The sequence below is a fragment of the Dipodomys merriami genome, unplaced genomic scaffold, assembly GCF_024711535.1.
Source record: "Dipodomys merriami isolate MVZ:Mamm:240054 unplaced genomic scaffold, mDipMer1.0.p SCAF_2, whole genome shotgun sequence".
Classification (NCBI taxonomy): Eukaryota; Metazoa; Chordata; class Mammalia; order Rodentia; family Heteromyidae; genus Dipodomys; species Dipodomys merriami.
Genome location: NW_027203381.1, coordinates 69,974,678 through 69,987,057, shown reverse-complemented (window position 1 = coordinate 69,987,057; position 12,380 = coordinate 69,974,678). Strand labels below are relative to the sequence as shown.

Here is a 12,380-nt window from a genome sequence, read left to right as displayed (position 1 = left end):
CAATACAAATGGCACAATGGCTAAAATAGACTGGTTTTACACACAGGCAGCTAACCAAAAGAATTCATCCCTTTGGCTTCAATACCACTGGATTCCTAACTTCATTCATTTTTAAAATTATGGGCCAAAATTCCCTCCTATACTTTACATAAAATCAAAAAGAGGAAAAAAGAAAAGAGACAAAACTTTTGTTACTCCACCCCGCTTTAGTTCCTTTAAGTTTTCATTCACATTAATGAAAATAAAGAAATGTAGACTTGGGCTGAGAATGTGGCTTAGTAGTGGAGTGCTTGACTAGCATGAAGCCCTAGGTTAGATTCCTCAGTACCACATAAACAGAAAATGCAGGAAGTGTCAATGTGGCTCAAGTGGTAGAGTGCTAACCTTGAGCAAAAAGAAGTTTCAGGGACAGTGCCCAGAGCCTGAGTTCAAGTCAAAATAATAATAATAATAATGATGATGAAAAAAAGAAATGTAGACTTTGTCCAAACAGAAGCATTTCAGTGGACAGCAACTGAAATTGAAAAATGTTCAGGATCAGGCTTAGAGTGCCAGAAGCAGGTACTCTATCCTACTTTGCTCATCCTGCCGATCAGACTTTCTAAGTCACAAACACCTAGAGGGCAAGCATCTTTTCTGATCAATGACTCCAATCATCGGGACAAATTAAGTTTTGAGCACATAGTATCTGCTAGGCGCAAGAAAGAGCTGAGTTAAACAGTTTTTTAAAGTAAGGCTAGTAATCAGGTTACAACCGAGGCAAAAGCAGAAGTGGATACAGAGAAAAAGAAAACAAGAAAAAAAACATGCAAGCCAAGAACCAACCCTTGGGGTTGGAGGCGTGGCTCAGTTGATTGCTAGCCAGTGAGCAAAAGTGGCAGATACAGAGTTCAAATCCCAGACTGGGACTTAAAAGAAAAGGAAAGTGGGTACCGAATTAAATCACAGCAAGAATTAGCTAGCTCCTGGACTGTAGGAGTCCAGGGATCCAATTTCTACATTCCTCGATAAACCTCAACGAGTACCTGTTGAATGAATTTATGAAGTGAATCTTGCTGAGAAAAAGGTGAAGCCCCAAGTTCAGACGAGACATTGCTTCGAGAAGCCAGTGGCCAACCCTTACCTTCCAAACTCTGAGAAGTTAACAGGCGGCCCTATGCAACCTGGGACAGCACCTGCGAGCCAGGACCCTTACCTGTACTGCCAGCCTTTGGCACCGCCGCCGCGGCTGCTGCTGCTGCTGCTGCTGCTGCCGCCGCCGCCGCCGCCGCCCGCGCAGCTGCTGTTGCTGCTGTTCTTGTTCGGAGTCACGGCGGAGGCCAGGCCCTCCAGCTTCCCCTCGCTCTCCGACACTTTCATGGTGGACACCGGCTCGCTCCCCTGCATCCTAACTCCCAGATGGCCGTGCCACGGGGCGCGGGAGAGAATACCTCTGTTGGGGGGGGGGGGGATGGCTTTCGGGAGAGGGGACCAGGGGCTCTCTCTGCCTGGTCTCCTCCTCTTCGGCTCTGGTGGCGATCGATCACGCTACGAGGATCGGCGGCTGCAGCGGGACGCGCCTGCGGTCCAGGAATGGAAGGGGCTATGCATGCCCGCGCGGGTCCAAACTTTCAAGCGAGCAAGGGCAGCGCGGAGGGCGGAGAGCCCGCGGCGAGGTAGCGACCGCCCTCTGGCAAACGCCAGGGGAAAAGGAGGGTGGGGTGGAGGGGAATCACCCAGCTCCAGGGTTTGGCGACGAACCCAGAGGAGGAACCGGGGGGACGAGGACGAGGTGGCGGGTTCGCTGGCCAAGGAGCCTGGCGAGGGACGGGGCCGCGGCCTGACCTCGGGGCTCGCTCTTCTCCGACGGCTCCCCCCCTCAGCGGAGGCCCCGTCCAGCCCGCTCGGCGGTTCCTGCCGCCGCCCGAGACCCGGCCGGGGCCGACGCGCGGAGCCCGGGGTAGGGCTTGGGGCCTGAGGCGGCGCGCGGAGCCCGGGGCAGGGCCGGGGGCCGCGGGGGCGCGCCGCCGGCTCGCAGGGCCACCTGTCCTCCGGTCGTCGGCGAGCCGTTCAGGGAGACCTCCTCCAGCTCCCCCCAGGCCTGGTCCTCCGCTGGGGCCCCCTCGGAGCGGGCCAACCACTCCCCCCCCAGCCCTCCCGCTCTCTCCGGTTCCAAACGTAAATGCCAGGGCCGCGGCCACCGCCCCACCCACAGCCCCACGGCGGGTCACTCTCTCGCTCTCGCTCCCCCTCCTTCCCTTCCGGAGTAGTGTGAGCTCACTTCCTCCAGTACCGAAGTCTCAGACGCCATCTTTGATGAGGGCCACTGGGCCATCAAGGGGGCGGTACCTCTGGGAGTGGGCGGGGCCCGGAGCTGGCCGGAAAAGAAGAGAGCCGCGGAATCCGGGGAACCGGAAGAGCTGCTGAGCAGGAAGGAGGAAGGAGGAAGGAAATGACTGGTTGAGTCTTGGCCTCGAGGAGTGCGACTTCGGCTTTCGTAACCAAGTCCTAGCTTTCCATTTGAGGAATCATTCCATGCCTTTGAGGAAAGACTTTACAGACAGGATGCCTTGACTTCTGACTCTACTACTGCTAAACACAATAAATACTAAATTAACAAATAAATTCAACCAATCTTTTCTAGCCGGACATACAGAATTCATTTTAATGAGAGAAAAAGAGGAAGGAGAGAGACTAGTTAGGCAGCTATTATAGAAAGTGAGAGGAGATGATGAGCGAAGTGGTTCCACACTATCTCAGATAAGGCAGCAATACTGCCAATGAATCGAATTTACACCAGTGCAATAGTTCTTGCAGAGCCTTCCGCTTCCGTTCCAATGCTGTCACAGATCACAACTCTGATCATGCCCCTTTGAAACTCCAAAGATCTTTGGTTATTTGTATTTATGGATGCTGTTGCAACAGAGGATTGTGATTTAGGATTTAGAGTTATCCTTCACAGTCCAACCCTGGAGAGAAGATCTAATTAGTGGGATCAGCACACCATAGAAATAACCCACCCTAGTCTTTGGAGTAATAGAAAGTGAGATGAGGAACATAGCAACTCAAGGTCAAGGACTCAAAAGCTTTAGGGATGCTGAAACTATTTTGTCATTGCTTTCACTGGTGGGGAGACTTGGGGACTGGCTTATTCTAATCACAACAAACTGATGTAGCTACTGAAAAGATAGTCAAAACTGAAAAATACAAGCTAAAAGGGTCAGGATGGAGGCTTGGCTCAACTAGTAAAGCACCAGCCATGAGCAAGCAAGCAACTAACCAAATGAGAGCATGAATCCCCAAGTTTAAGCCATGGTACTGGAACCTACCTACACAAACACACAAGAGTGGTTGTGTTTGGTAAAGGTGTCCAGGTGTTTTCTGGACAGGTCTGCAGACACACCACCCAATATATTTCTGAAGCCATCAACAAATTTCTATGGGAGGCCAACTTTGTCTTCCAAATAAAATGAATTTTCTAGCCATGTCATCTGTAGGTATCTATATAAATTGATATTGCTGGAAATCACCAGCTTGTAGGTATCAGTGAACATGCAGGTATACAGGGCCATCTCAGCTTCAGAGTCATCTCAATGAGCCTTCCCTGGCCACTCTGTGGAGCAGTAGTCCCTCCATTCCTCCACACTGCTTTAATTTTCTTACTAGTATCTAACCTTTTTTTTTTTTTCCTGTACTAGAGATTGGACCCAGGCCCTCAAACTTCCTAGGTTTACCACTCACAGCATGTGACATTAGATGCTTTGTTGGACATTGTCTGAGTGGACAACATGTCTGTTGTGAATTACTGAAAAGGAAGCTCAATAAGGAACAAGTGGATTCTTTCCTTCCACTCTTGTGTCCTCAATACTTCAGTATTGCTTGACACATGTATTGAGTGATTGAATGAATATGCTATAGTAAGTTAGGAACATACACATTTTGGAGAAATGGAGTTGTAGCTCAGTGGCAGAACATTTACCTCATATACGTGAGGCTCCAAGTTCAATCCCTAGCACTGATGGCAGGGGCAGGCAAAGCATAAACTTTGGTAACAAAATCCTGGCAGTGCCACATTGTGTGTGTGTGTGTGTGTGTGTGTGTGTGTGTGTGTGTGTGTGTGTGTGTGTGTGTGTGTGTGATTTCAGCAGGCTACTTTGATAAACCTCAGTTTTCCTTAGTAAAACAGAAATAGAATGAGGAACACACATAGAAAATGCTTAGCACAAATTTTGGCATCCAGTTAGCACTGAAAACTGATTAGCTGGCCTTTGTTTTTTCCAGTCCTGGGGCTTGAACTCAGGACCTGGGCACTGTCTCTGAGCTTCTTTTGCTCAAGGCTAGCACTCTACCACTTGAGCCATGGCATCACTTCCGGCCTTTTCTGTTTATGTGATACTGAGGAATCCAACCCAGGGCTTCATACATGCTAGACAAGCACACTACCACTAAGCCACCTTCTCAGACCCTGGCTTTTTTTTTTTTTTTTTTTTTTTGGTCAGTCATGGGGCTTGAACTCTGGGCCTGGGCACTGTCCCTCAGCTCTTCAGCTCAAGGCTAGCACTCTACCACTAGAGCCACAACACCACTTCTGGTTTTCTGGCGGTTTATTGGAGATAAGAATCTCACAGACTTTTCTGCTTGAGCTGGCTTTGAACCACGATCCTCAGATCTTAGCCTCCTGAGTAGCTAGGATTACAGGTGTGAGCCACCAGTGCCCGGCCCTCCATGGCCTTTTTTTTTTTTTAAGCTGGTCCTAGAGCTTGAATTCAGGGCCTGGGTATTGTCCCTGAGCTTCTTTTGCTCAAGGCTAGCAGTCTACCACTTGGGCCACGGCGCCACTTCTGGCTTTTTCTGTTTATGTAGTACTAAGGAGTTGAACCCAGGGCTTTATGCATGCTAAGCAAGCACTCTACCACTAAGCCTCACCAAGCCCTCACTTTTATTTTTTAAGTTCTCTTTTAACTCAATGCAGAGGACAGAAGGGAAGGGAAGGGTGGTTTGCTTCCCCAAAGCACAAGAGACCTGCTTTTTCTGAGTCTAAAACTTTCAACTAGAATGGAGAGAGGGAGGAAGGGAAGAAAGGAAAGACAGAAAGAAAGAAGGGAGGGAATACTCTGGTTTCTCTTCAGGTCATATAAATCTTTCTCCTTTTACTAAAGATTTCCGTGTTAGGAAGTGGAAAGACTTGGGAAAAATTATATTAAGTGAAGTAAGCCAGGCCCAAAGAAACATAGGTCCCATGGTTTCCCTTATTTTCAATAACTAGTATATATCTGAGACAAGCAGAAATGGTTGGATAAGTTGATGTTAAGCGAAATGAACCCCAAGTTAAGGACTCAAATGTTTTTTTTCTTTCTTGCTATTGTGTCTATCATATTTATAAGATATTTCTTTGTTGCTTTGTATGTCCCTCCCTCATGATATAAACCCTGTTTTCACTGTATTTGATGTTAGAATAATTTGTGGAGGGGAAGGGGAAAAACAAATTGTTTAAATAGGGACAGGTGGACCCACTGCAACAATGAGATGTACAAGACGTTCTGTCGAAAATGAACTTTACAACTTTGGCAGGGCGGGGGTGGGGGTGGGGGAATGGGAAGGTATGGGAAGGGGAAACAAAGGAGGAGGAGGCAACAATGCTTGATAAGAAATGTACTCATTGCCTTGCCCATGTAATTGTAACCCCTCTGTGTGGTATTTCCACAATTAAAAGAAAGAAAGAAGGGAGGGACAGAGAGAGGAAAGGAAGGAAGGAAGGAAGGAAGGAAGGAAGGAAGGAAGGAAGGAAGGAAGGAAGGAAGGAAGGAAGGAAGGGAGGGAGGGAGGAAGGAAGGAAGGAAGAAAGAAAGAAAGAAAGAAAGGAGAGAAAGGAAGGAAGGAGAGAAAGGAAGAGAAAGATAGATGTTCATATTCCTAACGGAGTCACTACTATACTCGAGCAGAGTTTCAATCCTTCAGGAGCCTCACACTCCCCTAGCCCTCCCTTCCCTGTGTAGGCAGAAATCTTGTAACAATTTCCTAGCCCAGCTGGGTGATTCAGCTACAGGGATCTAAAATAGCAGCATTACTGGCTGCTAAGCTTAAAGCTAGTAATGGAAGTAAAACAAAAATAAATACAATTGAGGTACAGTGGGTAAGAGCACAGGAGTTGGGTTTGGAGGTACAGCTCAGTTAATAGAGCATTTAGCCAATGAGCAAAAATGGAAGGTATGGAGTTCGAGTTGTGGTCAAGGACCTAAAAGGAGAGAGAAAAAAAAAAAAAGGAAGAAAGAACATGGAAGTAGCTGCTGTGCTTGCATTTTGATAAATTTCTTGCTACCACTGTTTGCTTTTCCCTGTACCTTTCTCCTGAGCCCCCCATGGAGCTTAAAATTATGTCACTTAATACCTTGGAGACAGTAAAATTAGCTCTTTTTAAATTATTATTTTATTGTAAAGATACTGTCATCTAGCAATAATACAGTTTAAGAGCTACGTGGGGGGAGGGGAGTGTAGTTGTGGAAATGGGAGGGAAGGATGGTAGGGGAAAAGCAAAGGAGGAGACAACAATGCTTGATAAGAAATATGCTTATTACCTTGCTCATGTAACTGTAACCCCTCCTCTGTACAGTATTCTCACAGTAAAAAAACTTATTCTTAAAAAAAAAAAAGAGCTAATTGTACCTTTAGGTACAATTAGAGCCAGGTGATAGTGGCTCATATCTGCAATTCTAGCTTCTCAGGAAGCTGAGATCTGATTATCTTGGTTTGAAGCAAGCCTGGGCAAACAAATTTGAGAGATGCTTATCTCCAGTTAAACAAGAAAGAACTAAAAATGCAAGTATGGCTCAAGTGGTACAGCACCAGGCTCGAGTGGAAATGAAAAAAAAGTAAGAATGCAAGTGTGGGCATAAATAAATAAATAAATAAATGTCTTTGTGTTTTCCCCCTAAGAGTATCCTCTTTTGTTCTCACTGTGTGTGAGTGCCTAGAATCCTGTATAATTTATCCTATCCCAGTGTATTTTAGATCTAATTTCCGCGTATCAGAGAAAACATGTGCCATTTGTCTCTTTGCGCTTGGCTTATCTCACTTAACAGAAATTCTAGGTCCATCCATTTCCCTACAAATGGTATAATTTCAATCTACCTAATGGCTGTGTAAAATTCCACGGTGTATAGGCACCACCAAATAACATACTTTTAAATATATATCCCTCAAATAAATAGAAAGAACAGGAAATACTAAGACCTGCTGGAGTCAGAGAGAGGAAACTGAAACAGCATTTGATGTTCGTCATCTTCTCCCATTATTCCAGGCAAAGAAAGAAAGCTGATCTAAATGTTTGTAGATAGAATTCACTTGAGCCCTGTTGGCCAATGGTGTATGAGAAAGTTGTTTAAAGATGATTACAGATGATTCCCATCTGTCTGCAGGGTTGGAGTTCCTTTTGACTTTGTGTTCCAGATGAAACTTCCTCCTTAGTACCTTTCACATGTATCTTTCTTTGGTGGCTTTATATTTCTTTTTGTTCCCATGTAGCAGTGAATTCCTACACATGGCACTGCGGAGTATTGTCTGTCACTTAACTCCTCTGTTTTATTTTACTTAGACATGGTCTCACTATGTAGCCCCAGCTGATCTTGAACTAGTGATTCCCATGCCTCAGCCTCTAGAGTGCTGGGACTATAGCTGGGCACCACCACATCTCATATTTTCACATATTCCCCAACCGTCACATTCATTTCCCCCACATAGGTTCATCTTAGAGCTAACCAATTAACCAATATATAATTAAGACTCCTCCCTGTCCGCCCCCCACAGTAAAAGGAAAAAGTCAAAAATCTGTTGCACCTGAGCAGAGGTGGGTTGAGGAGGAGCCAAACTAAAGAGAGAGGGGGCTGAGTTATCTGGCTGAAGGAAGGCGCTGAGCTGAGGAGAGCAGCAGGCCACTGAGCTGAACAGGGGACTCGAGACACTGGGCAAGATACAAAAGTACAAGGACTTGCTTCCAGAAGCACCCACTTCAGGCAAGAATCCCCAGGTCCCATGGACCCTCCATTTACTTCAGGCTCCCAAGAGCCCCCAGACACTCCAATTACTGAAGTGCCTGTAGATCTTTCAATGCCTGCAATTCCTCCTGCTGCCTCAGGACAGACCAGTACTCAGCTCCCCCTGTCACCCCCACATTTCTCAATTGCCCCAAGTGCCCCAAGACGCAAAGATACTCTGGTCCCCCTACAACCCCCACGGCCCTCAGTTATCCCATGTACCCCAGGACGCCGATATACTCTGGACCCCATACCACCCCCGATTCCCTCAGTTATCCCTATTACCTCAGGACGCCGACGTCCTATAGTCCCCCCCCTACCACCCCCACATCTCTCAGTTGCTTCAGGTGCTCCAATCCCTGTAAATCTAGCTCCCTCAAGACAATTGATTTCAGGCCTCCTACCATGCCCACACCGCTCAGCTGCCCTAGGTACCCCTAGGCCTGAAGGTCCTCCAGCGCCTGTAGGTCCTCCAGCTCCCTCGGAAGCCCAACTTCCTCTAGAATCCCTGCCACCCTATCGTCCCAGGGCTGCCCTAAGTACCTCAGGCTCTTCAGACTCAGGCTTCTCCCCTGTCCCTGTCCCCTCAGCGAACCCACACCCCCGAAAGCGTAAGCCCCGCTCAGTGTACAGTGAAGCCCAGAAGAAAAAGCTGGAAGCTTTTTTTAAGAACATAAAGTACCCCAGCCACAATCAAATAGAGAAATTAGCAGAAATGCTTAACTTGGACGACAACCAAGTGCAGATATGGTTCAAGAATCGTCGGGCTAAGGAGAGAGGCTTGCAATCTGATGAGAATCGTCGGGCTAGGGAGAGAGACTTGCAATCTAATAAGAATCGTCGGGCTAGGGAGAGAGACTTGCAATCGTCTGATGAGAATCGTCCCGCTAGGGAGAGAGGCTTGCAATCTGATGAGAATCTTCAGGCTAGGGAGAGAGACTTGCAATCATCTGATGAGAATCGTCGGGCTAGGGAGAGAGACTTGCAATCTGATGAGAATCGTCGGGCTAGCGAGAGAGACTTGCAATCATCTGATGAGAATCGTCGGGCTAGCGAGAGAGACTTGCAATCTGATGAGAATCGTCGGGCTAGCGAGAGAGACTTGGAATCTGATGAGAATCGTCGGGCTAGCGAGAGAGACCTGCAATCTGATGAGAATCGTCAGGCTAGCGAGAGAGACTTGGAATCTGATGAGAATCGTCGGGCTAGCGAGAGAGACTTGGAATCATCTGATGAGAATCGTCGGGCTAGCGAGAGAGACTTGGAATCATCTGATGAGAATCGTCGGGCTAGGGAGAGAGACTTGCAATCTGATGAGAATCGTCAGGCTAGCGAGAGAGGCTTGCAATCTGATGAGAATCGTCGGGCTAGGGAGAGAGGCTTGCAATCTGATGAGAATCGTCGGGCTAGCGAGAGAGACTTGGAATCATCTGATGAGAATCGTCGGGCTAGGGAGAGAGACTTGCAATCATCTGATGAGAATCGTCGGGCTAGGGAGAGAGGCTTGCAATCTGATGAGAATCGTCGGGCTAGGGAGAGAGACCTGCAATCATCCGATGAGAATCGTCGGGCTAGGGAGAGAGACTTGCAATCCGATGAGAATCGTCGGGCTAGCGAGAGAGACTTGCAATCATCTGATGAGAATCGTCGGGCTAGCGAGAGAGACCTGCAATCTGATGAGAATCGTCGGGCTAGGGAGAGAGATTTGCAAACCGATGAGAATCGTCGGGCTAGGGAGAGAGATTTGCAATCCGATGAGAATCGTCGGGCTAGGGAGAGAGATCTGCAATCTGATGAGAATCGTCGGGCTAGGGAGAGAGATTCGCAATCTGATGAGAATCGTCGGGCTAGGGAGAGAGGCTTGCAATCTGATGAGAATCGTCGGGCTAGGGAGAGAGACCTGCAATCATCTGATAAGAATCGTCGGGCTAGGGAGAGAGACCTGCAATCTGATGAGAATCGTCGGGCTAGGGAGAGAGACCTGCAATCATCTGATAAGAATCGTCGGGCTAGGGAGAGAGACCTGCAATCTGATGACCACATTGCTTCCCAGTCCCTGCAGGCCGGGCCCTCCAGCTCCGGGGCCAACCCAGCCTCTGCCCAAGCCCATCCCTCATGCCCTCAGCACCCAGGTGAACCCAGGCCTTTGGCTCTGTTTCCAAGAGTTGGGCCCACCTCCTCCAGAATGTGGCAATCCTGGTTGGATCTGGTGGCCCAACGTCAACCACAGAAAGGCGTCCCGACTGCCAGAGCCCTTCTCAGACCTGCCTGGGACCCAGCTGCAGCCAGAAGCTCCACCACCACCCGCGTTCCAGTGCCAACCACAGCTATGGTCTCAGCCAGAGGCCCAACCCCAACCTTTTCTGGATTCCAGATGCCACGCAGAACCAGGAGCCCAGCCCCAGCGTCTGCGGATGTGGATCGTGGGGGCTCAGAACACCCAGCTAACTTCTCCTCCCCTCAATCCGGCACTTCGGCTTTCTTACTAAGTCAGGAGTCTACCTACTCTACACCAGGTCCAGCCCGGGGGAGGCCTGGGTACGAGAACATCCTTCCAGGCTCAGCCAGAGCCCCATTCAGAGCTTCTTTCCGGGCTCTAGGCACAGCTGGACTCCCAGTGGTAAGGAGAGCCACGGTCCCAGCCACAACTGAAAACCCACTGCCATTCAGAGCTAGAGGTAGAGGCCGACCCAGAGCCAGAGGCCCAACCCAACCCGAGCAAGGGTTCCAGCGCCAGCCAGAAGCCCAGTGGCCAGCAGAGCTGGAGTTCCAGTGGGAGCCGGAGGCCCCAGTCACAGCTGGAGCCCCAGTGCCAATCGGACCCGGGGTTCCAACAGCAGCCAGTGCTCAAACTTCAGCCAGAGCACTGCATGCCCCAACTGGAGGCCCAATGCCAACCAGAGCTGGAGAACTACCGGCAGCTGAAGGCCAACTCCAACCACAGCCAGAACGCCAACCCCAACCCCAACCGGAGGGTCAATGCCCCCAACAGTAGGAGCCAACCACAGCCCACTTCTCAGCCACTGGCAGAGCCCCAAGCTCAGCCCCAGCCACAGAGGTCCCCTGACCTCAAAAACTGCTGCACTTCAGACATCACACTTCACAGTATGTAATTTTCTGACTATGCCAAGATTCTCTCAACCCCTCTACCCCTTTGGGGAGACTTGCTCTCTGATCCAACACCAGGATCTCAAGAAAGAGCTCATGACAAGCTCAGGACAAATCAAACTTGAGAAAATTCTGACTTTATTTAGCCCAATTTTGAATGGAACCCAGAACTTCCTGAGCACTGGGCAAAGCCTCTCCGTGGCTGAGCTACATTCTTAGCCCTCACAATTTCTAGACAACTAGAGGGTGCGCACAGCATCCTGAACAGCTCAAGAGGCCAGAGGCCAGTGGGACTTCATGTTGTGTTCCTTTTCATTGTGCTGACACTGCCAAACATCCCCACCTCATCACTGAGAGGCCCACAGGAGCCTTTACTCCACTTCTACAGCTAGGCTGCAACGTGTGGTTGATTCAGGTGAGGCTCAGCAGGGCTCTCCAGGCTGGACTGCTATGCACTCCAACTGATGGGCTGCTTTAGCTACAACTGGGGCTGTCCTGGAGCCTGTCCTGGAGTCTGATGCTGCTATCTCTGCCTCCACAAACCTGGGATTGCAGAATCTGACCCCTGTAAACTTCTTCTTTCTTTCTTTCTTTTTCTTTCTTTCTTTCTTTCTTTCTTTCTTTCTTTCTTTTTTTTCTTTTGCACTTAGGGTCTTGGTGCAAGCTAGACTTTTTCTACTTTAGGACTGGGAGACTTTACATTTGTGCCTTTGTGGTGAGGTTGTTAGGGTCTTGGGGATGTTTTTTGGTTTGTTTGTTTGGCCTTGTGCTGTTGGACAGAACCCAGGGTCTGACACATGATAGGCCAGGACTCTCTACCACTGAGTTATATCCCCAAACTTCCAACTTTGTGGTTTGAGGATTGAGATATTGAACATTTTTCTTTTCTTTTTAAATGTCTGTCACATAACTAGAACTTGATAAGTGTCAACTGATATACAAATATTTAAGAATTTATATTGTTTACATTTTCTATTTTGCTATTTAATGTATTTGGTTTTAGACATTTGTAATTATTGGTTAATTTCCTTTGTTTTTATACAAGTATTTAATTTCTTCATATAAAATTATTTTGGCAAATACACTAACTATCTCTTCCTATCTCCAGAGGAACTTTTATCAAATAAAATTTTTGCAAGAAAAAGACTTCTCTCCATGGAAAACACTTTATAATTTGTAGTAAGGGTCTGCTCTGACTTATTATTATTGTTGTTGTCAGTCATGGGGCTTGAACTCAGGGCCTGGATGCTGTCTCTTAGCTTT

The 12,380-nt window shown here is 48.2% G+C and overlaps 1 protein-coding gene and 1 pseudogene across 1 annotated transcript in view; one reads left to right on the top strand and one right to left on the bottom strand.

Moving 5' to 3' along the window:
- Window positions 1-2,143, bottom strand: part of Osbpl11 (oxysterol binding protein like 11) — a 74,416-nt gene extending 72,273 nt beyond the window's left edge. The window contains exon 1 of the mRNA XM_070030002.1: window positions 1,196-2,143. Within this exon, the coding sequence (XP_069886103.1) occupies window positions 1,196-1,386 (191 nt within the window). The 5' untranslated portion in view covers window positions 1,387-2,143. The remainder of the gene's footprint in view (window positions 1-1,195) is intronic.
- Window positions 2,144-5,088: 2,945 nt separating this feature from the next.
- On the top strand, window positions 5,089-5,190 carry LOC138832733 (U5 spliceosomal RNA; annotated as a pseudogene).
- The last annotated feature ends 7,190 nt before the right edge of the window (window positions 5,191-12,380 follow it).